The sequence below is a fragment of the Oxyura jamaicensis genome, chromosome 23 (assembly GCF_011077185.1).
Source record: "Oxyura jamaicensis isolate SHBP4307 breed ruddy duck chromosome 23, BPBGC_Ojam_1.0, whole genome shotgun sequence".
In the NCBI taxonomy this organism is placed as follows: Eukaryota; Metazoa; Chordata; class Aves; order Anseriformes; family Anatidae; genus Oxyura; species Oxyura jamaicensis.
This window is the reverse complement of record NC_048915.1, coordinates 3190428-3215034: the sequence shown is the minus strand read 5'-3', so window position 1 is coordinate 3215034 and position 24607 is coordinate 3190428. Positions and strand designations below refer to the sequence as shown.

At 53.9% G+C, this 24607-nt stretch overlaps 1 protein-coding gene across 7 annotated transcripts in view; it reads left to right on the top strand.

Annotated features, from left to right (window-relative positions):
• RPS6KA1 (ribosomal protein S6 kinase A1) overlaps window positions 1-24607 on the top strand; it is a 41746-nt gene that overhangs the window by 4439 nt on the left and 12700 nt on the right. For 2 of the 7 annotated variants that reach the window (XM_035345637.1, XM_035345636.1), the window contains exons 2-3: window positions 3641-3685; window positions 20573-20626. In XM_035345637.1, coding sequence (XP_035201528.1) covers window positions 3641-3685; window positions 20573-20626 — 99 coding nt within the window. Of the gene's footprint in view, window positions 1-3640; window positions 3686-18096; window positions 18204-20572; window positions 20627-22403; window positions 22594-24607 lie in introns of those variants that run through there. The other 5 variants (XM_035345642.1, XM_035345640.1, XM_035345641.1 and 2 more) reach the window with 4 other exon arrangements.

Sequence of the window (24607 nt, the reverse complement as noted above, 5' to 3'; positions counted from 1 at the left end):
TCTCTGATATGCCTCATGCAGAGTCTCCTTGGCCTGGACTGCGTGAGTTCTGCAGAAAAGAGGTGGAGATCTTTATTTTATTTTATTTTTTGCAGAATTCTTTCGTTTCTCTGAAGTGCAGTAGGCAAGATCCACTTAAAAACAGAAATAAAATGTCTTGTGTCAAACGAGCAGGAGCTCCGGGGTGAAGGGTTTCTTCCCCTGCTGCTGCCTGCTGGAATGTTCCTCCCTTCATCAAGGGAGGGAGAAGGAGCACCCGTGGGGACCTGCTCCCCGTGGCTTATATATGGGTGTCTCGGAAGTGACCAGCCAAAACCTAGAGGTCCAGAAATAGCAGCAGGCTGCCTGGCTAAGCAGAGCTGTCGATAATTCGGGATGACTTGTGCCGATGGTGCTAACTATAGAGCACAGGCCTCGATGGCAGCAGGAGTGGGCACAGGCGCGCGTGGTCCTGCCAGGGGTGAGGCTTGTCCTGGTTTCAGATTAGGGCAGCGGTGGCTTGTTCTGTAAATTGCTCCTCCCTGTGCTGCAGATTATGTGGAATTAAAGGGATTTAAAATGCAAGATGCCCTAAGATAAATGTCTCCGGGTTCAGCCAGGCTGGCAGTTATGTAACTGAATACACTTGTATCCCCGTACGCTTTCCTGCGTGCCATTAAGAGAAGTTCTTAGAGCAGCGTGTGCGCCGTAGGGCCTTTGCATCAACTCCCAGACAGCTTTAGCTAGAGGTGCCCTAGCTGCCGGGCTGACACCCCGCCTGGCCATCGGGTGAGCTCTGTGATCACCGTGTCCCTTGGGCACAGAGCGGTGCTGGCTGGAAAGCCGCAGGGACAGCCTGTGGACCCTGGCGAGGCACGTGAGACCGAGCCCTGCTCGGTCTGCGTCAGCTCCTTGCTGCTGTGGGCACCCAAGGGAAGGCGCCGTGCCTCCCTCCTGCAGCCGGTGCTGCCTGGTTGCTGCCTGCAGGGAGCTCTTGGGGGGTTGCTTTCCCAGTAGGACATTGAGGCCACTCCTTTCCAACCAGGAGAACAACGCTGTGAGAGTGTATCAGGCACAATCGGAGGCAAACACACAGGCACTCGCTAACACGCTGTGCGTGGTATGCAGGGGGAGTGCAGGGATAAAGCATTTTAAAGAGACAGACGTCGAACCCAGAAACCCTCCAACTGTTTCAGCTCTCCTCGTACTGCGGCGAACAGCCGTGTGTTATCCTGCGAGGTGGTGAGGCTCTAGTTGTCAGCGTGTTTCCATCGTGGAAGCTTACAAATGGCTCTTGAACCCCATATGAGGGCATAAAGGCTCTGTTTCTTCTCTCGGGTAGAAGGAAAACACTTGGCTGTAAATATTGCAATTCTCTCCTTACAAACCCATCCAACATCAGCTTGAGAACGTGACTGTTGCCTTAGGAGCTTCATCTCGCTGAGGCCACGGATTTACGTGCCCGGGAAGCCTCCCTAGAACGGGCACTGTTCTGTTTGTTTCCACGTCCCTTCCGTTCCCAGGTAGGACTGATTGTTACCAGCAGCAAGTGCATGGAACAAGTGTCCCCCGGGGTAGGGAGCTGATGAACTGCAGCGCTCAAAAGCGCTGGCGGGTCCTGGTGTCTCCTAGCTCCAGGGCTGAGGGCTTGAACAGACCCTGCCTTCACTCGCCAGATGCTGATGTTCCCAGGGGAATAAAAGAGCTCGTCCCATGCATCAGCTCATCCCCTCTCCTGACACGTGCCTTGTAGATCTGCTCTCCAGACCGTGAGCCAGGCAGTATTTCTCTGTCTGACATGGAAATCATACTTCTTATGGGACTCGAGCTGTTTTAGACATAAACAGCCCTCCCAGAGCTATGGTTTTGATTAGCAGCAACTTACAAATTGTTGATCAGTGACAGCTGAGCCAGTAAACACGAGCATCTTTCCAAGTCTGGCTGTCTTCAGCACGGTGTCTCCCCCTCTTCGTGGAGGGATATACATAAACATAAACTCTTACTTCACTTCTTAGATATTCTGCGTGCTAATGTCACTAATAGCTCTGTGTAAACATCAGGGCTGTGTTCCTCTGGAAGTGCTTGGTGGTGCAGTTACTTCATTTCAGTCATTGCCTGAAAATCCTAGGAGCTCAAACCCCATTGTGAGTGGTACTAAGGTGACTTAGGGAGCTCAGAGTAACTCCGTGTAAACGTTGCAGGGCCAGCATCAGGCTGAGGCAGGTCTTCCTTCCCCTGCCTGGTGTGGCGGTTCTCTGCTAAGCTCTTCTGGGAGCTGCTGCAGGCGGCGCTGGCTGGGCTGAGTCGGGAGCGGAGAGACCTGAACAAGAAGACCCATGCAGACCAGTGGCTGTGGTCTGAGTTATTTGAAAACCACGCTCGTACAGAAATTTAGCTCTTCAGTGCGCCATCCTTTGTTACGAGCTAGCTGCAAGCAGGTACCCAAGCAGTTTAAACGTAGCCCTGATGACCTCCTATGGAAAGGAGGAGAGTGGAAGCGCCAAGCGTGTTGTAGGAAGAGAGCACAACATCAGGAGGTTTTCCCAGTGGCCCCCAAGCTCCCTGAGAATCAGCAAAGGCAAGTTTTCCCTTAAAGACAGCGAAACCCAAACATTCAACTAAGAATCTGAGGCTGAATACAAATGTGTTGGGCCTCTTCTCTCAGACTGTGAAATGTAAAGAGAAGTGAATAAATTTGCTTTGTTCCTTCAGGTAAAGGGAGGGCTTCCATGATTTTTAGGAGCCCGAGACGAGTGCAAATAGCTGTCAGAGGACAATCTTCTTGCCCTTGTTTTTCTCCCTAGTCTGCAGAAACCCTTTTGTACACGCTTACCCTGCTCTGAGTATCTCTAAGCAAATCCCACCCACTTCTGCTCCTGCTTCTGCTGGCTCCTCCAGGCACGGTGCTGTGCTGAACCTGATACGCCTGCGGTTCAGCGCTCAGTGTGACTGGCCCGGTGCCACCGCAGGCAGCTCAGGTCACCTGTTGTGACTTTGTACAGAGCCTCAGCAACAGAAGCTTGACTTGCAGGCCAAAGGCAGCCTGAAGCCAGGTGGTGCTGATTTCCTGCAGTGATACCAGCTGTGATAAGGTAATAAATTACCGATAAAAGCTCATATTCAAAACCAATGTGAAGGCAAAATGGCTGTGAGGCTGTAAATTGCATGCGAGCGCTGCTGTCCTGTCTTCACCTGATTTCCCCCGCTTGCTTCTTCCATGAGTCCTGGCATGACAGAGGAGGGTGTAGCTGCCACCGAGTGCTGGAGGTGGGACAGCGCAGCCGCACCGCTGGGTTTCTGTCTCTGGAGCAGTCCCTGCAGCACACGCTGCCGAGAGTGGGACTCCTGCACACACCAACCCAGGAATCTGTGCCCGAGGAGTGCAGGGATGAGGCGCATCCCACAGGCAATAGCAACCCTAATTGCAGACTCCCTGGACGAGAGATTTGTTTACACTTTTTTTTTTTTCCTTGGCAGAAGGAGTCTTTCTCTGTGCCCCCAAGATGTAAGGGAAGAGTTCAACCCTCTCGTACCATGTCTGAAAGTGGCATCCCCCTGTTTGTCCGGTGTGAAATGCTCTCAGAGCAAAGAGGCCCCAGGGGGTGTGAGAGGAGGGGTCCGTGCCTGGTGTGTGCTAACAGCAGGTTCTCTTCCTTTGCAGAATGGGCAGGCTGCTCCAGAAGAAAGTGGGAATCCTCCATCCCAGGTAAAAATGCAGCAGGGTTTTAAGTCTTTTACTCGTCCCTCTGAGCTGCATGTGGTGTGTGAGCTGACTTGGTGAATGGGCTGGGGAAGGCTATTTTTAAATCCTGAAAGCTGCTGCTGTGTAATCTGGATGAGTGCATGCAGGAGTGTGAGGGGCTGGAGCAGAGGAAGAGGAAAGCCAAGCCCTCCTTCCTCCTGTCCCTTTGGTCATCCAAAATATCCGGGAAGTTTCCCAAAGGGCCACCTGAGTCTCACACACCAGAGGTGGACTAGCAGCTGTAGAGGAGGGCTAGAAGTGAGAATCCCTGGAGTGTTTCAGTGCCATATTTACATGCTTCTCTGTTGAGATCTTGCCAGGTGGGATGAGAAATGCAAGAGTATTTGATGGGTTTGGCACAGCTGCCCGTGCAGAGTGCCTGGTTTCTGTTTATTCTCATGCCCTGGTGGAGCTAGGAGAAGCTCCACATCTGTCACGTTGCCCTCTGCATCCCCACTAACAGCAGCAGGGAGTGGTAGAGGGAAGTGATCTGCTGTCTTCCTGCTCCCCACATGAGCAACGTGATGTTGAAGGACATTCTTAGTCTGATGTGAACCCTCTCCAAGTACAAGATCGAGGACTGATGTTGTTAACACAGGTATTTCCTACTGGTGTAAATTGTGCCTTTACTTCCCTGTCCTGCAAGACACTGTAGGGCAGAAGGGCAGCAGAAAAAGCATTTCAGTGCCCTACAAGCACAAGCCTTTCAATATTTCCTTTTCTGATATGCACATGCTGTAATTACAACGAATGACTCTCCGTGTTTGATTTGGCTTGGGGACCTTGCTGAATGGCCTGTCTAGAGTTTGTCCCGTTCTTTACACTCAGTGAGTGCCCTGTGGCAGTTTGTCTCTGAATCATTGTTCATGCTAAAGGCCGTGGAGGCTTACGGTGTTGTTTCTTGGTTACCATATTTTTAGTAAAAGAAATTTAAGCGTAAAACAACTGGCTACTTTTCAGCTAGCTCTTTCCCAGAAGCTTACGCTGAACTTCCAGTATTGCCATTGCATCTCCACTGCCTGTTCTGCTTTCCTGGGCTAGCTTTTGGGCACATTTCCAGTGGCCTGCAGGAAACGTGGTACAGGTCAAGATGAACTCAGGTCAATGCCACTGCACTTCTCTCCCCTGAGCGTAATGCTTTTATGGTTCTTCATTGTGTCTGCATCACTGGCATGGAGGAAAATCTGTGTCTCCTTTGGTTAGGTTCCAGCTGGGCTTCTAAGACTTGAGACTTCGCCTGTTTCATCTTCAAACACTTGGCTAAACTGCCCTCCTGTGAAAGCAGCTGAAGGATGCTGCTTTAAAAACAGTTGAAGACTTTTTTTTTTCTTTGAAGGACACCACCGGGACAAAGCCTGGCTGAACCCAGTTGTAGATGCAGCCCCTCAAAAAGATGGTGCAATAAGAGCCAAAAAGCACGGGGGGGGGGCATTTCTTCGCCTTTTCTGTTCCTACATCTGTCCCTCTGTAAGACGTGAGAGTCGAGGTCCCGTTGCAGCTTTGGGAGCCTGGAGCAGAGAAGCAGGCAAGTTGTCCAACATCCCACAGCACGCTGGGAAGGGAACACAAGAGCCCTGAGCTGTGTACAGGTGTCCTGCTGTGCACTTCTCCAAGGCCCCGTGGCCCCAGTGCCTGTGAGCAGCGTCTGACGATCCCATTTTCGGTAACTTTGAAATGTGTGAAGCCCTGCTACGCGCTCCTGAAATAACCTCTGTTGCATTTTCCAAGTCTGTACAAGGTATATATATTCCACCAGGACAGAGACAAATGAAATCCCTACTATAAACACATACCTTAAACTTCAGGGCCAACTGGCACTCTGAGCCAGCTCTGATGCTCCAGAGGGGGGATGCAGGCAGGCAGCTAGCTCGGTATCTGTATTTTTCTGTTCGCTTGGGAGCAGATGTCAGCAGTCTGGTGCTGACTCTTGCTTTTTACCTACAGCAAGGACTAAAGAAGGAGAACTAAGCAGCGGTAAACATCGGAGGTTGTGTACTTGTAAGCTGGAAGTTGCTCAGGATCTTCGAGCTGTGTGTAAGGACAAGAGGCACCTTTATCCCACGTCTGTACTTGCTATCCTCTTGCGGCTAATTCTGTGATCTCTTCTAAAAATAGGCCGAAGCAGCACCAGCGGCCATTACTCAACGCCCACATGAGTGCCATGCCTCCTCCTGTCCCCGTAAGCAGGATGCTGCCAGAAGTAAAATCTTTATTTGCTTGGGCAACAACCAAAGAAACTCTGAAAAGGAGGAAGTCCAAGAGTTCCTCAAAAGAGCTGGGGAATTGGCAGCTGGCGGCACAAGACCTGATGCCTGCCTCATCTCTCTCCCACCTCGCTGCTGCTGTTGCACGTTAGGGCTTGTGGGCATGAAACACAACGGAATGGTCACTGCAGATGTATCAAGGGGATATTTTGGGCTAGGCCGCCCGTGGTGTGTGAATAGCCCGATACTTTCTAGTTACCTTTGTAGCTGCAGCTCCTCTTCCTTCCCGGGACAGCTGCTGTGTTTCACAACAACTTCTGGCTTTTATTCCTGCGTGGTTTCCCACCTTTCAAGAACAATTGTGGTACACAAGTCCCTGCAAGCATCGTACCCTGCTACGTTTATCTGAGTATCTTGGAAATGCCTGCAAGATCCTACAGGTTGGGCAGAGCGTTACTCAGAGCGACTGCCTCCCCTTGCGTGGTCATGTGGGAAAGGAGCCTGGTTCTAGAGTCGGGGCATCCCAACAGCATTCCAGCTCTGTGGCCATAGGAATCCCAGACCAAACCTTCTCCTGACAATGAGCACAATCCTAAATTGCTAATGTCTGGATCCTTGCTCATCTGGATGTTCCCAGCGTGTATCTGTTAGAACAGTTTGCGCTCTGCCGGGCAGTCCTGGCCACGTCCTTAAAACCAGATTGCTAATCCAGCTGCGTTGAGCAGGAGGTCTGTGGAAAAGCTAGGTGCGAGGGTGCCTTTTTTAACATCACTCCTTCGGTGATGATGTTTCACCCTGTTTAAATTTGACATTGGCTTTACGATAGCAGCAGGGCAGTCAGCACGCTGTTTCGGTGCAGCTTCTGTGGGCTGCTGAAGAGAGCTGTTATTTCCCACCCGTGTTGGTGACAGGTTTTGTATTGCTCACAGAGCAGGACCAATGCCTCCAGCATCTTCCACGTTTCAAAGAGGGCTCAGGGTCCGCTTTCTTCCTGTTCTCTTTTCTTTGACACAAGTTGGGCTGACACCGGGTTGCCCCAGAGAGAAATATCTCCTGCGACAGGCTCGGGTCAATCCGCTGGCTTCCCCAGCAGAGCCACGCATCTGTGCTGGTCAGCAGCAGAGCACGAGGGCTCCTGCCATGCTCTCATAAGCTGCTCTGTGCCAGGGGCTAATTGCCAGCCCCGTGCGTTGGTCTTTAGGTACGGGATCTCATTCTCTCCTATGTTCTCTAGATTTTAATTGTCAAGTAGGCCGAAGATTGGTCCTTGTTCAGCTGGGGAATGGCAACAGAGGGCTTGAATTGAGTGGAAAAATGGAACCTCTCATAATTGGGGCTTTACGGCGTGCTCTGCAGCCCGTTTGGCTGAGGGGTGAGCATGTACTCCATGAAGGTGCCAAGTGTGAGCAATTGTACGTGAAAGTACAACACCCAATTAGCGAAATCACTTCATAATGAGGAGCAGAGGAGGGGATTTGCGGTGTGGAGTGTGCCCACTCTCTCTCTGGAGGTAACCCTGATGCAGGCTGGGAGTGCTGATCAGCTTGTTCTTGGGTGTTAATCACAGGGCACAGTGAAACCTGGGGAGGTGAACGAGTAACCTCTGCCAGCTCTGCTGTGCTCCATAAAAAGAGACCTTTGAGACAGGAGCGAGGAGCTGCGCTGCTGTGCATGCCAGGCACGAGGTGCCCCACCTGGCCAGGCCGGGCCCTGCCGTTAGGCAGCAAACCCTAGCAGGAAGTCGGCAAGGGGGAACACACAGCTCTTACCCAGATCTGGCTAAGTCCTGCTGATCCATCCCCATGTCCTGACCAGGTAAAGCCTGCAGGAAGATCGTCCTCCGCATCATCTCCAGCAGGGGAAGCTAAAGCAGAAGCTGAGGACGGGGACTTGCTGGGCCAGAGAAATACCTGCACCGTCAATGTTAATGTTAGTTTGTGTTGTTGTGGGTGAAACACCCAGTTGTAAAGCTCTAGTGATGGCAAAGTAGAGTGGCAATCACAGCTCTGCATAGTAATTCTTCAGGAGGAGATGGAGGAATTGTAGCCATCTACCTGACAGCTGAAAGACATGAGGCTGCTCCGTTCCTGTCCTTGTGTGCTTTGATAGCAGCAGACTACTGTTGGAATTAAGGCTGGTTCTTACTTTTCCCCGTTACTGTGCACCTGCTGAGGTGCTCGAGCCCAGCTGTTTGCTGCTGCCCACAAACTGGATGTACAACAGTTTATGGCAGGCTGCTGCTGAGGAATCCTGCTCTGACCTCTGGGCACAAGCGGAATTTTTCACGCTCCTCCAGCAGGATGTCAGAGGGGGGAAGTCTTTGGCTGCTCCATCACGGCACGGTGCGTTAGTGCTTGCTCATAGCTCCGGTTCCCAGCAGCACTGTGCCTCTTGCTCCTTGGCTTCTCTGCCTGCGTGGCAGAACATCCTCTGGCAGCTTTTGGAGCTGCGTCCCCAAGTGGGTGGCCAGATGGGGCCAGTCCTGCGTGCCCCTCTAGTGTCCAGGTGACGGAGGGCTCTTGTTGCTGCATGCTGTCAGCATTGCAAGCAAACTCTTACTCCAGGCCAAGCGCAGATCTTGTTGGAAGCCCAGTGGCGTGTGATCCTCAGCACAGGACACGACTCCAATTGCAGCCTCTTAAAATGAAAGGTTTTAAAACAAACAAGTGAAACGCTCATCTTTGAAACGGAGACCTGGTGTGTTTGTACAGCTGTTGCTGTTTTCTCCAAGAATTAGAGAGCTATCGAATGTGGGAAGAGATGGGTATCTCAGCAGATCCCTTCTCTGCCCAGTGCCCCTCTTGGTTGCTTCCAGCCGCTTAGCAGAGAATGCTCTTGCTGGGCTGGACCCCAAGGCCTGGCCTAACCTGATGGGAGCAGAACATCTTAGCCCTGCCTGGAAATCCGCCTTCCCCTCTTCACCACAAGGACTCTCTGCAGCTATCGCCACTCTTTTAATGTGCAGCTTCTCAGCCTGTCAGCGGTGAAGCTCTCCGTTTAAGCCGGCTGCTCCATGTTGTCAGTTGAGGTAATCAAGTGGGTTTGTTTTTAATGTAACGCCTGACAGCTGCCTGCCTCCTTCCTGCCAGAACGTTTGCTCTTCGTCCTTGGCAAGGCCGGGCGATGGCTAACAGCAAGCTTCTGAGCTCTTTAACAAAATAACAAATAAACGCCTGTTTGAGGAGCAGAGTCTCTGATGAGCTGCAGACTCTAATGAATAATTGAAGAGGGGTCAGTTTACAGGACTTGCACACGAGGAATGCAGCAAAGGCTGCAGAGCTCACGAGCAGCGCTCTAACAGCCCTCCGGCAGAGCTCTGACTGATCACAACTGCTCTGCTTTCCCCTCTTCCATTTCCATCCACCTCACAGATTAACAGAAACTGCCTCAGATTCTGCATCCGGGAAGCCTCTTTAACTGGAGGAAAGAAAAAAAAAACCAACTCCTCTTTTACTGTGTGCCATACCTGGAGGAAACGTGTGTCATCCATCTCCCCGTGAGAGTTCAGAGGGGTGAATTCTGAGCCTGCAGCAAAGCGAGGGATCCTCCCGCCCGTCCTCTCCTCAGCCACATGTCTCAGGGCAGAGCTGTGGGGGCAGAGAGGGCACTGGAGCAAAGTCAAGTTCTTGTGAAGACCCGGGAGGAAGCGTGAGCAAAGCCAGAGCTCTGCCTGCACTTCTCCAGAGGGTTAAGGGGAGCTGTGTGCTCTTCTCTCTGGCTCAGGGAAAGGTAGAGTAGAATTGGCCGCAGGAGACGGGGTGGGGAAGTGCTGTGGCGGTGGCAGCTGCCTCTGTGCCCAGGCAAACAGCAGTGCTGGTGCTGAAGAGGACCCTGAAGACTTCAAGCTGAAGAACTTGCATTTGATTTTTGAAAGGGCGCGGAGTGGGCCTGGGAGCACGCCACCCTGGCCAGGTGCTACTAAACACAGAGCTGCGAGTCTCACTCCGGGTTTGCCGGTGGGTGACCGGCTTCATCGCTGGCTCAGAGGCAGATCTGGGATTCCTCCTGCACGTGCAGGCAGTCTCCGAAGCTCCTGCAGCTTTACAAGTGTCAGCTTTATTTGGAAGCTGAAGCGTGGCTTTGACACGAGTGGTAAATTCCTTCCATATCTCCAGGTGAAGCTGCAATAACTTTTCCCCCCTCTTTTCACAAACTCGGCACGCAGGCGGCTTTGAGCCCCAGCTCTGCTGTGAGGCCACCTGCCTGGCCCGCAGCCCTTCCTCGTCCCCTTTGCCCTTAGTAAAAGCTACTCGCTGCTTTGCCTGGCACTGCCTGGCCGTGAGGAAAGCAGAGGCACCCTCCCAGCTGGCTGGGCTCAGGAGAAACTCCAACTGATCTCATTGCAACGGCGCTCTAAGGAAAAAAGGGGTTTACCCGAGTGCAGCGTGAAATCTGGGCCCGTCCCTCGCCAGTTGCGGAGTGCACGTCCGGGAAATGCCCCCCTCACCTCCAGGTACAGCAAACGGGGGCGTTTGTCCCGCGTTTGTACTTGAAACCTTGGCTTCAGCAAAGCTTCTGCCACGGGTCAAGGAATCCTGGCCTGGTTTTGTGCTCCCGTAAGCACCCCGAGATGCGGTGGTATCGATTCCCTCGCTGTGAGGAGAGGTGTATTTAACTGAGCTGCTGCGGCTGGCCTTACAGAGGAGGAATACACGGGGTCTGGTTACAGAAAGGGGGAGGCGATGGCTGTGCGCTGTCATCAGGCCAGCAAGGAGCTAAAGCGGACACTGGGCCCGTGTGCCTGTGGTGCCTGGGGGTCCTGCTTCTCCTGGGCTGGTTTGTGTGGGCAGCGCCGGGAGAGGGGAGCCTTGGGTCTCGGCACGGGCAGCGGGGAAAGAAAGAAGCTCCTTAAAATAGCAGGTTTTGTATATTTGGGAAACAGGACGAGATATTCCTGCTATTCAAGGTGTCTGTAATTCCTCTGCTGTGGTATTTGGGAAGGGGAAGGTTGGAAATCTTCATTTTATGCCGTCCTGGCCGAGCGTGCCCTGTGGCATGGCCGAGCAGTGGAAGGGTGGTTGCTGGCTGCCACAGTAATTTTTTTTTCAAGTTAAATGAAAAATGGTGCTTTGCCATGGCGGGCTCTCATCCTGCACGTTCTCACAAGGGTGTCAGTAACACACAGCTCGGGGTGTTTTGGATGTGGTTTTTATTGTAACACCGGCATAGTTTGAAGCCACCGTCTGAAAGCACGTGAAGCTTTACTTTCAGTTCGTCCTTCCTGGGGGGCAGGAGAGGGGTGGGTTCTTTCCGTGTGTACGTACCCAAATCTGGGACAAACCGGGCAAAGGCTCTGGCGAGACCTGAGCCTTTCACGTCTTGCGAGCAGAAAACCACCCGCAGCCTGTGTGCTGTGGGAGGAGTATGGAATTCCTGCCTCCCTGCGATAGAGAATAGTTTCCACGGCCCACGATAACTCCAGGGGCAGCGAACGATCTCAGCCCACGGTGTGCAAGCAGCGCTCTATTTTCTAATTCAGTTAGAAAGAGCCTTCCCTTTTAGCTCTGAAAGCAGCGCACCTGCATCGTGCCCGCGTGGTGGACACTGATAGGGCTGCTTCCTAGGAGCTGTAGTCTTCGTTTAGAAAAACCTGGGCCGTGGGCTTCTGCTTTTACCACCGTCAGCACACAAATTGATCTGGGTTTGCTGAGAATAAATAGATTTACTCCCTCTCCTCCTTGCCTGCAAGCAGAATCCGTAGGGCTGCAGGAAAGGCTCACGGTATCCTTTGCACTTTTCTTTATGGAAACCAGTTTGTCCTTCAGAAGCTGCACAATTAAGTAGCTCCTTATCTCCCAGCACTTAAAGGTGTTTTCCCCTCTGGTATCTCATTTTGCTGGGTGCAAAGTCCTGCCCCCCGCGAGTGCTCTCCTTGCAGCTGCAGCTTCGTGGCTGGCTGCAGTGGCACCAGGGAGCTATCACAAAGTCTCCGGGTGTTTGGGGCAGATCTTTTGCCTGAGCTTGTATCTTCATCCCAAACTGTTCCTTGTCAGCTGATCCTGGCTAGCTGTGGCTTGTGCCTGGAAAGGGTGGAGAGATTTTATTTGTGTTTTTATTTTTTTTTAAAGGCTTGCAGGATCTGGTGCCAGAATGTCTTCCCTTGGAGAGGGCCAGGAGCAGGGAAGAGATCGTGGAGTGCAAGGGGCATCCCTGAGCCTGAGTCTCTCTGCTCTGTCTCCCCTCTGTCCCACAAGGGACCTGACCTCTCTGGCATTAAGCAGATATTTCGGTGCTCCTGGTCAGATGAGCCAGGCAGCAGCAGAGCAGGTCAACGAGGACGTTGTGAAGCAGAAGGGCTTGCCTTGCTGTGAGAGCTCTGCTGTCCGGCCAGCTTCCATCTTCCTTCCTTCAGCCTCAGGCTTTGGTGGAAAAAATACCTTACCCATTTATCAGCTCCTAAATTCCCCATCTTAGGGGTGCCGGTTGTTCCGACGAAGGTATTTATGAAACAAACCCTTTCTGTTCTTCAGAAATGTGCTTTCGGCTTTGGAGGAGCTCTGAGTGCCACCTGCTGGAGCGCGCCCGGCCGGGGAGCCTGCGGCAGGGCGCCAGGGGTGCCTCCGGGCCCCGCCACTTGCTCAGCCCCTTTTTGGTGGTGACACAGCCCATGCTGCACGCACTGGTGCCCTGCCACCGCACTGTGCTGGGAAATCCTGTGCTCTGGTACTGCTGCTCTTCTATTTGTAGCCTCTGGGATTTCGCAGCATTTCCTTCCTGTTACAACTCCATCCACCTCCACGGAAGAAGATGTGGGTCATTTTCTTGCGTACTAGAGAAGTAAGCTTTCTGGTGAAAGAAGGGGCCCTTAAAAAAAAAAAAAGGGTGGAACTGCTCTGAATGAACACCAAACAGGGTAAAAGTGGACTGTCCTGGTTTGAGATTTCCCTTTTTAGGGATTTGCTTATAACCCCCATCGGGGGGAGCCAAGATCGCTGCTCAGAATGGCGGCAGAATTGTTCCCAAGGGTGACCGAATTAATTTTCTGTTGAGCGTTTGGCTGCCTCTCGGAATGGAGAGGAATTACCCCACGGAGAATGACGGAGTGCTTCTAGGATGCTCTGATGCCTGGCGTGAACGGTTCTGTGGCTTTTGTTCAAAGCCACATGGAGGGAGTTTCCTGGCGTTATCCGTGCCGCGATGGAGCTGCTCAGTCACTTCTCCCCGGTGCCAGCAAGGGCTGGTGCACGAAGGTGACACAGGGGGTTTGTAACGCCAGCATTGCTCAGAAATCACTGTGCAGAGATCCAGCTGCGTGTTCTGCCTTTCTTTTCTCTTTCTCCCTGCCCCTTTTTTTGTTTTCTTTTCCAGACCCATAAAACAGTCCCCAGGGATGGCGCGGGGCGAGACGTGCCTCTTTCCCATAGCAGCGCCGTTCCTTCTATGCAATCCCTTCTTGCAAACCTCTAGCCTGAAAGCTCTCTGCCAGGAATCCACCCCCGTCGTTATCCACTTATCAGGAAGTTCCAGTTGCCGAAGTCTCCGGTGCTCTTTAACCGTGTTTGTAGAAGTGACTTTGTCCGAGCCTTCCATCTTCAAAGCCGCCCTGCGGGTGGGCCCTGCCTTCCCCCACCCCATGTGCTCGGGCTCGTGGAAGCTTTTGTCTGTCAAAACAGCCGATACCTTGTTCAGCGTGAGCTTAGTTTGAAGTCCGCCAGGGCCAACATGAAGCTGCCTCTCTCCCCACAGCTCTGCCTCTTGGTTTGCTCTTAAGTTTCTCCCTCTTTTAAGCTCTGCCCGTGTTTGTGCTTCTCCCTCCTCTTGCAAAAGCTGTTTTGGGTTCTCTCGAGTCTCAGCAGGGCATGGGCACAGCTCGTCCCTGCCCCTGCAGCCTCTTGTTATGCACCTTCCAGGAGTGAATTCTTCTGCGGCCTTTCCTGGTCTGTTGGAAGTGGTTGAGGAGCTCATGCGAGAGGTTCATCTCTTCTCCGTGACCTTTTGTAAATGAGTGCAAGCACACGCTGAACTAACATACCCCTGTCTTGTAGAACACAGTGAAGGAGTGGTCAGCCCTCTGCTTTGAGCAGGCAGCCCTGCACTGATGCTTGGTCGCGTTTTGGATGATGCTGGAGCAGGAAAACTGGAGCCCACAAGGTTTCATAGCCACGAGGGAGGCCAGATGCGGTGCTGAGGGAGCTGGTATGGCCCAGGGAGCGTGGGCAGGAATTAGACCGGTTGGAACATGTGGAAGAGATCAGGACAGATTCTCCTCTTGGGCAGAAAGGTTTTTTAATCTGCTTGAGGTTTCAAATTATTATTATTTTTTTCTTTAATTGCTTGTGTGGTATGTGTAAGCACGAGAGAGGTGGCTTCAGAAATTAATCTTTGAATCCGACCGTGATGTGAAATGCCTGCTTGACTAGAAAAAGAGAAACTCTTGAATTCTCCAAGCTGTTTTTTAAATCATTATGATCTCACAAAACGTTCTGCTTGGCTGAACATTGATTTTGAACTTCTCTTCTGAACTGGAGGGAGAGCTGCTTTGTCAAAACTGGGATTTAATACTGCTGGCTACCACTTTTCAGCTTCAAATCTGCAGCCTCTCTTGGTCGATACAGGTTGTATAAAAGTCTGTTCCAGGTCTTTTCCAAGAGTGGTGTTATTGTGAAATTCTCAGGAAAAGAACCGCCTGTCCTGGCCAGCAGCGGGGTTCAAACCCAGCCTGTAACGCTCCACATTTCTGGAGAATCTGCCCTCCTGGCAGGAACAGCTCCCTCCCCAAAATAAACAAGGAGTAACAGCACCTCCTTACTCTGGCTTAGCTCTTACTCTCCCCTCCCAGCAAGGGCTGGCAGAGGTGGTGGTTGGGGTGGTGACTGTGCCGCGGGGAGGGCGTGCGTTCAGCGCAGGTACCCGGTGACATTTCTCAGCCTGGCGGGGCAGCCAGCTCCCAAACGGTCTGGGAGCAGCCGCTGGCTTCTCGAGAGAGGCGCCGGTGGGAGGGCAGGTTTCCTGTGGGGGCAGGTAGCGTCGCCTGCCTTGCTTTCCTGGAAGTTAGTAGATGGCAAGAAAGCGAGTTAAAATCTGCAGCTGCTGATATGACCGTCTTGTTGTTGTGGGCAGCGCTTCCTCTTGTGTCAAAATGGCTTCTGCCCTGAGATCTGAGCGTGCTTTTGGCAGATCTCCCTCCTCTTGGTCCCTCCTCTGAGCCCATCTCTCCAAACAGGTCCTTGCACCCTCCGTGCCGCCTCCTGGGTCCGCTCAGACGCACGTCCACAAGCCGAAGCCCTTCGCTTGCAGGGGCACGAGGGCTCTGCTCCGGAGGGAGCCGTGCTGCTCAGGGACGGGTGCTCACGTGGGATTTCTCAGGCTGGGACCAAACCTGGGTGCTCCCAGCAACGCCTGGAGCTGACCCACCAAAGGAGCGAAGACAGAAGCCGGTGGTCCTGCTGCTCCTGTGCTTGCAAACGAGAGCAGCCGTCCGACAGCCCTGCCAAATAAGGGCTGTGAGGGGAGCGGTGGCTGGTGAGGTTTCTTTGCTTTGTTCCCCTTTTTGAGAACCACCACCTTTAAAAAATAAAAATAAATAAAAAAAAAACAGACAAAAAATGTTCCAGCCAGAGCTGCCTTTGCCTCTCTGCTCTGAAGTGGATTGCACAAAATAACTTGATGCAAAAGTTCAGGAGCACCAAGCTCCGGTGCCCTTGAGGCTGGCACCTTCCTGCAAGCCCCCAGGAATGGGGAGGGGGCTGCGCTGGCTGCAACCCCAGCAGCTGTTCTGCAAGAGCTCAGAGGTCGTCTTCATCCTGGCCCGCAGCCGAAACCTCTGCTGAGACTTCGCTTTGGTCCTTGGGGCACGAGCCCCGCTGCTGAAGCGTGCGGAGATGGCAGCAGCTGCCTCTCCTCGGGCAGCAGTTCTTCACACATTCCTGTTTGTGCAACGCCGATCCTTCTCTCCCCTCTTGCCGTGCTGGTGCTCGCAGGGCTGGGTGGGATGGAACTGGAGGCAGGCAGGAGGCAGAGGCAGCCCCCTGGGTGTTCGGATTTAAAGCAAGCGAGCAGGGGGTCCCGTTGTATGGAGCTGACGTGAGGACTTGCTGGCGCTGAGCCCTACAGGCTTGTCTGCTGACACAGAATTGGATTACTGCATTTTTAAACCACGCTCTGGGATCCATTTGGACCTGGCACCGTTGGATTTGGGGTGACATCTTTTTTAGGACCGACGTGCTTATGGCAGGAGGTTCACACTGAGCTTGCAGCCGGGTCTTGGTGCTGCAGCGCCGGTGTCTGGCCCACTGCTGCTCATCATCACTTCTCCCAGGACCCGTGGGTACAGGAACAGAAAGAATTGGCAAGCCCGCTTCTGTCACCACCTTTTGGCTTTTCAAAAAATACGGAGTAAGGCCTGGAAGCAACTTAAATCTGCCCTGGGAGTGTCAAACTCAGCGTGGATGCACAAGGTCGCTTGGAAGCGTGACAGCGGAGGGCTCTTGTGTTGGCTCAGCCTGGCTGTTCCTTGCCCCGAGACCCACAGCTTGCCTGCCTGGGCTGCGTTTTCCTTGGGTTTATGCCTCTTGCTGTGGATGTACCACCCTACAGGCAGCTAACAGACGGAATATTTGGTACTGGTCCCTTCTTGTGGGAGCAGAGGGAGCAAAGCACGCAGTACCGAGGTTTCGTTTCGTTCAGCAGCCTTTCCTACCGTGGCTGTGAGCTGCACCTGAAGTGAAGATGGCTTCTGCTTCCAACCAAGACTTTCTGGTCTCTGGCTTCAGCAGAGGGACTTCAGGATGGGCCTCTTCCTTGTGGAAAGCCTCAGGAATTCAAAGCACTGTTCGTAGGTGAGAGGAGGGGCGGGTGGGCTGAGCGGGGTCCTGGCAAGGCAGAAGGAGGTGAGGATGAAACTGTGCTGCAGCTTCAGCTGTGTTAACACGTAGGTCAGAAGGCTGATAAGAAGAGAGGCTAGGCCACAGGCCAAGATGCTTGATCGTGTCTCCTCACGTCCACACCGAAGCAGGCCTGCCTTCTGCAGCTGCTTTAATTCCTTGCACGAGTCCTGGCTGCCCAAACGTAGGCTCCAGCTTCTGCGTTTCTCTGCTTGAGAAGTGTTTTGAGATCCCTTGTGTCTCCTGCCACAGGAGGAGGGGGTGATCCCCGAGAAACTGGGCTGTGTAAGTGGAAAAGAGCCGTTGGGATGCTCCCGTGAAGACACGCCTGCAGCCTGGGAGCAGCTTTCGTGCCGCAGCACAGCCTGCCACGAGTCTGCCACCTCGTTCAGCAGGAGCAGGCGCTTCTGAAAGCAGCAAGCGCGACTCGTAAGGTACAGAGCGGGCACGGCTGGCGGGATTCTGTAGAACAGCAAGTGACCTCGCACTGACACTGGTGAGATGGCGGGGTTGCTGCAGGAGCCAGCTAGGGCACCTGCTTTGCATAGAAGAAGTGCAGATGGTCTCCACTGGGAGCAAGCACGCGGCTCGCTTCTTTCCTTGCAAACAGTGGGAGGGAATTAACTCAGAGCCATGGCACTGCAGCCCTCCTTCCCCTCCACTCTAGTCCCCATGCCTGCGCTGCCTGACTTGGCCACTTCCAGTTCCTGTCTCCTTCCCCCCGGCCGTGCTGGGACACCTCTGGATGGCTGAGAGCGCTGCGCGGCGCAGGAGCTGACCCCGAAGCAAGCGGGCTGGGTTGTGCAACCCTCCCGTCAGATGTCAGCCTGCAAACCTCGCGTGGGGCCTCGCCGCGGTTTCTAAAAGACCTGATGCAGCAAGATGCAGCTGACCGAGCAGAGGCTGTGACATGGGGCAGGGACAAACGGGTGAAGCAGAAAATGGCTCCTCCTGGCCCCTTCCCTGGAGAGCTGCGATCCTGCATTCGAACAGCCGATACATTTGGGTACATTTGGGCTGGAAACATCACTTGTGCCCCTCAGGGCAGGGGCGGTGGAACTGTGGGGAGAGCTAAGTGTGCTCAGTTGCTCTTTCTGCCTGTGTATGAAACGGGACTACAGGAGCAGTCCTCCCGGGCAGCCCGCTGAGATTTGCCGATGGAAGGAGCCGTGCCTGAGCACCGCCAAAGTCCTCTCGTGTTTTCTTCTGGTCGCTGGTGCTGTGCAGCGATCACCACACAATGCAATTTCCCCATCTGAAACCACAGTTTCCTTTCAGCGAAAACTCCCAAAATACATCCCAGTGACGTAACTACTACTTGGGGTTCTCGTGCTCGGCTGGGTGCTGCACGGAGCTCTAAGTTCGGAAGCCAGCTTGCAAACTATGGGAGAATAGCAGCCTAAAGCTTTGGAGATGCTGAGGCTCCTCTTCCGCAGCAAGCCAAGGATCCAGGAGGCAAGTGTCGAGCTGGTAAAATATCTGCTCCGCGTGCAGTACGGTGCTGGCTGTTCTGCAGGGCGGAGGGAGAAGTCGGCGAATCGCCCGAGCTTGGAGAGCCAGACCTTGTCCAGGTTTAATTAACGGTTTCGCTTTTGGGAAAGGCATTTCCGATGGTAAAGCTGCTATCTAAGAAGTGTCTTTCCTGGGTGCTGCCAGAATTTGGGAATGTTTTGGGACCAGAGCATGTGTGAAGCAACAGAAATTAAAACAGCTTCTGGTTAGTTGTTGATGAATAGGAAGCGAAATGCCAAAAGCATAATCTGTTTCTAGCTCTTGCAGTTTTTTTCTTGCATTTAGATGTGACTATATCAACCAGCAAAGTGACAAAACGCGAGCAAAAACAAACCTGTCTCTCGGCTTCTGGCTCATAAAATCCTTCCTCAAAAAAGGGGAAAGGAGGAGAGAGGACTTGTATTTTGAACTTGGTCTTGGAAAGAAACCGTGCGTGTCCCCAGCCCCTGGTGCAGGATGTCTGAGCCATCTGTGCGGGCAGAACGCGGCGTTGAGAAGTTCAAAAGAAGCTGTCTCCTCCTCTGCCTCCTGCCACTTCCTGGACTCGAACCTGGTCGGCGGGCGTGGGTGTTCTTTTATTTTCCAGGAGTGGCGAATGTAATTTCCCAGTCGTGGAGGGATCTGTGTAAAATGGCCTCCCCTGAGGCCGTGGGTGTCGGAAGATGGCCGATAGCTCACTGGAGCAGCGCCTTGCGCTGGTGGGGTGGACCCGCAGAGACCTGTGCCTCTGGGAGCAAAGCCGGTCCTTCCCCGAGGGGCACGGCGCTCGCTGGTCCCCGCAAGGTGCTGGAGGGCCCGAGCCACGAAGGAGCGGGTGTCCTTCTGGGTGTGTGCCATCCCCAGGGGCACTCTGAGGGTTTTGTGGTCGCTTTTGGGCACTGGGGCTCGGGAAGGGGCTCAGCTGGGGCTGTGCTGGCTGCCAAGCACATCGGCTTCCCACCACGGCCAGGTGGGACAGCCACCTTCCGCCTGACCTCCCAAAAGAGACCTCGGCCACTCCTGCACCACGGTGGAGGAGGGAGGGGAAGAGGTGAACGCGAGGGCCCCCTCCGATCTGATCGAGTCCTTCCGGAGCTTAAAACCAGTTAACTCTTAACTCTAATCTCGCTGTTTTTGCGGCTCCTCCCTTCCCTCAAGGCTCGCTTTTTCTTCTCTGGCTTCTCCGTAGCTCCTGTCCTACTTTCAGACCTGCTGACAGCCAGTCGCAGTCGCTCTGCCTCGCGCTGCGCCCACCCGGTGACATTCTCGGCGCCGTAGAGCCCTGCCAGCGCCGCAGGCTCCCACGTGTTCGTCGTGCTGACTAACGGCTTTGAAAGAAACAACAGAAGTCACAGCTCAAGTCTCTCCTTAGATCCCTTCTGTGCGCAGTCACATGCGTTTTATCTCATCTGCAAGCTGAAGGCGCGGACCTCTCCGGGGAAATGTTTCGAATGTGATTTGATTTTTGGGGTGGTTTTTCTCTTCAAGCTTCAGCTCGTTCTCTCAAAACCAGACAAGAGGGCATCTAGCTGCCACAGCTTATCTACGTGTAAAAATACAGCAGGGTAGGGATCTAAGCTCTGTCCATCCAAAAACTTCTTCCCCATCCAAGTTTTTGGGAGGAGAAGCATCCATTTCCGAGCTGAGCAGCAGTTCTTTCCTAAGCTCTCTTTACCTGTTCCTGCTTTTCACTGGAAGGGTTCAGAGAATTGACCTGGTCCCAGAGGCGGTGTGAGCTAATATTTCTAATACTGCTCAGGGACCTGTCATAGCAGCTGAGCTGGCCCTTCCCTGCCCTCGAGGGATGTGGTGAGTTTTTCTATTTGAATACGTTCCTCCTGGCTGCTTTAGAAATGCTGAGCGTGCCCTCGAGGAGAAGCCCTCTCTTCACCACCGGGGCGCCAGCCACCTCTGCCGTGCTGGAAACCTGGGGCATCACTACCAGAACAGGTGCTTTTGGAGCCCGTCCAGGTGTTAACAAAGCAAAATCTCATTTGGGCGTCAATCAACCTGCCAGGAAGTCAGTCTCCCTCTTTGGTGGCGGCCCTCTGGTTCTTGGGGAACACGCGTATCCAACTGCCAGCACCACGTCCTTCCCCACTGCCTGCCGGAGTCCGTCACCGGCTCTAAGAGCAGCTGGCTCCTCCCGGCTCCTCCTGCTCCTGGGCCCACCAACACGGCTCAGGATCGCGTCCTGAGGAGGGCCGCGTGTGCGGTGGGACGCAACCGGGGGCTGTAAACGGCTCGCCTGGTCTTGCTGAACAAATTCATTGGGAAAACTTGAGCAGAGCATCCCCGTCCCTCTGTGCTGACGCTCGTTTATTGTTCCGCAGGCAAAATCAGAAATCACTTGGATAGAGAAAGACCTTGAGGACTCAGCAGACAAGGTAAGAGAGCCTGCTGCAGACAACGTGCCTCCGGGAGACTCGCGCGTGCAGTTCGCACCTGGTGGTCCCTGCAGCCTCACACGGACGCATGTGCGAGGGCGTAAGCGGCGCTCACAGGGACCTCAGAAAAAAAAACCACCCTTCCTTGCCGCACGCACCTAGCGACCCATCTCGGCTAGGTGGAACTGCTAATACAGAAAGCAGCGATTAGTCACTCGCTCACGTGACATCCTAGACTTGACTTCATCCTCCTCCTCTTTCCTCCCCACGCCGAACCCCTTTACGTGCTGCCACTTCTGTCTCCTGCAGCTTTCTGATCTTGTCAGCTTGCTGGGGCGGGGGCTCCAGCGGCGTCGTGCCACGGGCGGACCGTGCCTTTTCCTGACCGTGTTTTACGGGCTCCTCTCCCAGAGCTGGGTGGCTGCCGGCACGTAAAATTGGTGTGGTCGGAACAAAATTGATCAGATCTTCGAGACAGCGTGCTGGGTTTGCGTGCGGGCTGGCTGGCTGCAGCTCCCGTGTGGTTTCACCGAGCCATGTCGAGCTTCCTCGGAAGTGGGGATGCTCGCTGTGGACGGGATTTCTGCTTCGCTGGGGCTGCGGCAGAGCGCGGTGGTGTCAGTAAGAGCTGGGTCTCGCGAGGGCTCCTGCTCAGCAGCTGTGCCCTGCTGTTTCACACTGTTCGCTGGCACCTACTCAGCCTCCCAGTTGCTTTGGACCTCGTTGTTGTTGAGGTTCCCTTTGTAGAGCTGGGAGCAGCTGGCTCCTGGTATGAAATCATTTCGTTATCGGTTATCAAAGAACACGGTGCAGGGCGGAGGAGGGAAGACATTCATAGTCTCTCTGGGTCCAAACCAAGATCCTCTTTTGAAACCCTGCACTCTGGAGAATTTCAGAAATCGATACTGACACGGAGAAATTTCTAATTGCAAAGGTGCGTGGGTGTCATTTTACTCATTTCAAGGGGTTTCTGTCTCATCTGCGCTCTCGAGGGTGTTGCTGCAGAAGACATCTGTCCGTCCTGACCCACTGCAAAGGTCAAAGGGAAACAGGCTTGGAGGGGGAATGAGGCAAAAAGGATGGGTTAGAAATAAAAAGGGGGGAAAAAAGGCAATCTAAATATCTAAATACCTCTCTTCTGCCCTGCCAATAAGCCCTTTAAAAATAAAATGCCTTGCATGGAATTGCCCAGGGTGGCTCTTAGCCAACTCCACCATCTCGTCCAGCACTAAGGAAACGAAGGACTAGATGAAACCCCAGGGACGGCAGAGGATTTCCCCGTGGGATTGGTGCCCACCAAATCCCACTGTGAGCGACCCATCATCCCCTTGCAAGTGTGAGAGCAGAGATGTGCAGCTTTCCTAAGTGCTGTCAGACTTGGGGGGGGAGTTTCTTCAGTTTTTCTCTTCCTTTTAAAAGAGTAAGAGGTTCCCAGAATACTCCCCTGGCGTGGAAATACCCCCAGAGTGTGAGCCTGACATGAGATTTGTGGTACTAGATGGAAGTCAGGCTTCAACCTAGCAGACCACGCACATTTTCTGTGTTGTTTGAGCCAGAGAAACCAAACGAGGAGCCGTCAGAATTATTTTTTTTAAAACCAAAACTAAAAAAAAAAAAAAAAAAAAAAGCCCCAACCACAAGCCCTGTTGCTGGGGAGTGGGAGCGTGAACCTGCCTCGTGGTGCGACCGAGTCTCCACTGCGCATCCGCCAGCTGGGCTTCAACCACCTGCACCTCCTCCAGCCCGCAAACCTCGGGCGTGCGGCGGCCGCGCGGCGCCGCGGGGGCCTCCCTGTCCCCGGGAGCCGGCCGGCAGCGGGGCTGTGCCATGTTGAGCGGGATGGGAGAATGGAGAGGGACCCTAAGCTTCCTCGCATCTGCACCTTCCTCAAGCTGTGGCTGCACAGGAAACACCGAGCAAAGCCCTGCAGCCTGCAGCTGCCTGCCCCCAGCCAGCTCTCCAGCCCGGTCAGTATTGCCAGCCGCTCGCTCAGCTCTGCTTCGTTTTGGGTCGCTCGGTGCTCAGCTGATGCTTCAGATGAATGCTTCAGATGAAGCGGAGCAGCCTGCTCTGCTTTGCTTTTTGCTCCTCATGGAATAGTTCGCTTAGCGGTGCCGTTAAGCAAGCTTTTAAGCCGATGGTGAGAAGCTTGGTGCAAGCGCAGGCTATCAGCGCTACAGGTCGGTGGCACGCAGGTGCTTTCGTGCTGGAGACTTGTTCTGGTGCGCAGCTGAACAAGCTGCTGGAGCTGCTCTCCAGAGCTGCAACCGTTGAATTGCAAGTTGCTGGATGAGTCCCTGGGGGGAAGCCTCCCTTGTGTCAGTCAGCAAGATGCCAAATCGCGTCTCAAAGATTTTCTCAGAAAGCTATCCACAACGTCTCCGCAGTTCTGGTCCAGTTGGCGCGTGTGCGTGTTTGCTGATGGGGTCTGGCTGCCAGGCTGCGTATGCAAATCTCTGCCTGCCATGAGATGCAGCTCGGGGCTGCTGAAGCCACTCGCAGCCAAACACAGCGGGTCTTGCCGTGAGCCAAGGCGGAGAGTTCCTGCGGCTGTGGTCCAAGGATGGGTCCAAACGTCTTGGAGGTGGACAGGAGTGTTCGCTTGGAGTGCTCCTCCTTGCATAGGTGTGTGAGGCTGCAGGGTGAAACATGCTCGGTTACACAAGTGCTGTTGCTGCGTGGACTTGGTTTGTTCTAACGTCTTTGTGAAGATGGCAGGAGGGGAGGGAAGGAGCCCCGGCAGCCTGCAGACGGCTGCCCCTCAGGGGGTTTAGGATACTGGCTGCTCCTTTTACTGTGTCCGATGGTTTGTGTGACTGCTCTGACCACGAGGCAGGTGGGGTGGCCAGAGCCCCTCGCGTGTGCTCGCAGGAGAGTTCCTACAGGTCCCAGCCCCGGGTCTCCCGGTGAGAGGGACAGCCTGGAAGGACCACAGGAGGAGTGAGAGCCTGTGGGGTCCTCTGGGCTAACTGCTGGCTGGAAATGGGAAGCTGTTTGTAACCAACAGCTGTCTGCCACGGGCTAAGGCTCCAAACGAAACCAGAAGTGCAAAGCGGCTGGTTTAAGCTGAGAGATTGTATTGAATGTGAGAACTTGGTACGGGGTTTTTAAGGTCTTGACTGTGGCCGCTGAGGTGATGGTAAGAGTAAAAGGCTAGATAACGTGGGGGGAGCTTCTGTCCGGCCACCCTCGTACCTGTACCATGCAGCCACCCCGTGCCGTACCGCCGAGAGCGGGAGTTTCTCTGCCAGATCCTAGCGTCTGACCGGTGCGGGATCCTGAGAAAGCAAAGCTACCAACAAAGGTGGACTGAAGCCACTTCCTAACCTAGACAAAAGGCAAACAAGAGAGTGGGAAAGGAAGGGTGCGCGGTGCCGTACTGCAGGTAGGCGACCACATCCGTGTGCTCGGCGCGGCCGCCGAGGTGTGCGAGGGTGGGGAGGGGGCCGGGGTTCAGCGTGTGCGGGAGGCGGAGGCTGAAGCTTGGTTCCTGTTGTTTTCAAAAGCTGCTTTAGTGAGGTGGCTTCCAGAGCAAGTCTCTGAATAGTTTTAGAAAAGGAAGTCTGATTTTTTTTTTCCCCCCACGCTTGGCAAGAGGAAAATCTAAATAACAATGCCAGCTCTGCGATGGCCACATCTGCCCTAGGGTCGGAGATCAACCAAGTTCCGTGCCCCTTGGAACAGAATTGCTGGCCTTCAGGTCCCAGTAGCAACCAGACCATGGCTAACACTGGATGACGTGGGGCTGAAGTGCTAAGAAACCTGGACTTGCCCTTACAAGACGTGTGGCCACAAGGGGTTTCTGGCCTGAGTACGATTCGTGTCTGTAGCAGTGGGAAGCTGGCTCCAGCTCTCCCCATGGACCGTAGGGGAGGTGCTGGAACAGGTCTGGCACAGAGGAAACCTAGGAGTAGACCCACTGGCCAGGTGTGATCCGTGAGGAGTAGAAGAAAAGGCGCAGCTGCAAGGCTGGAGGTGTGA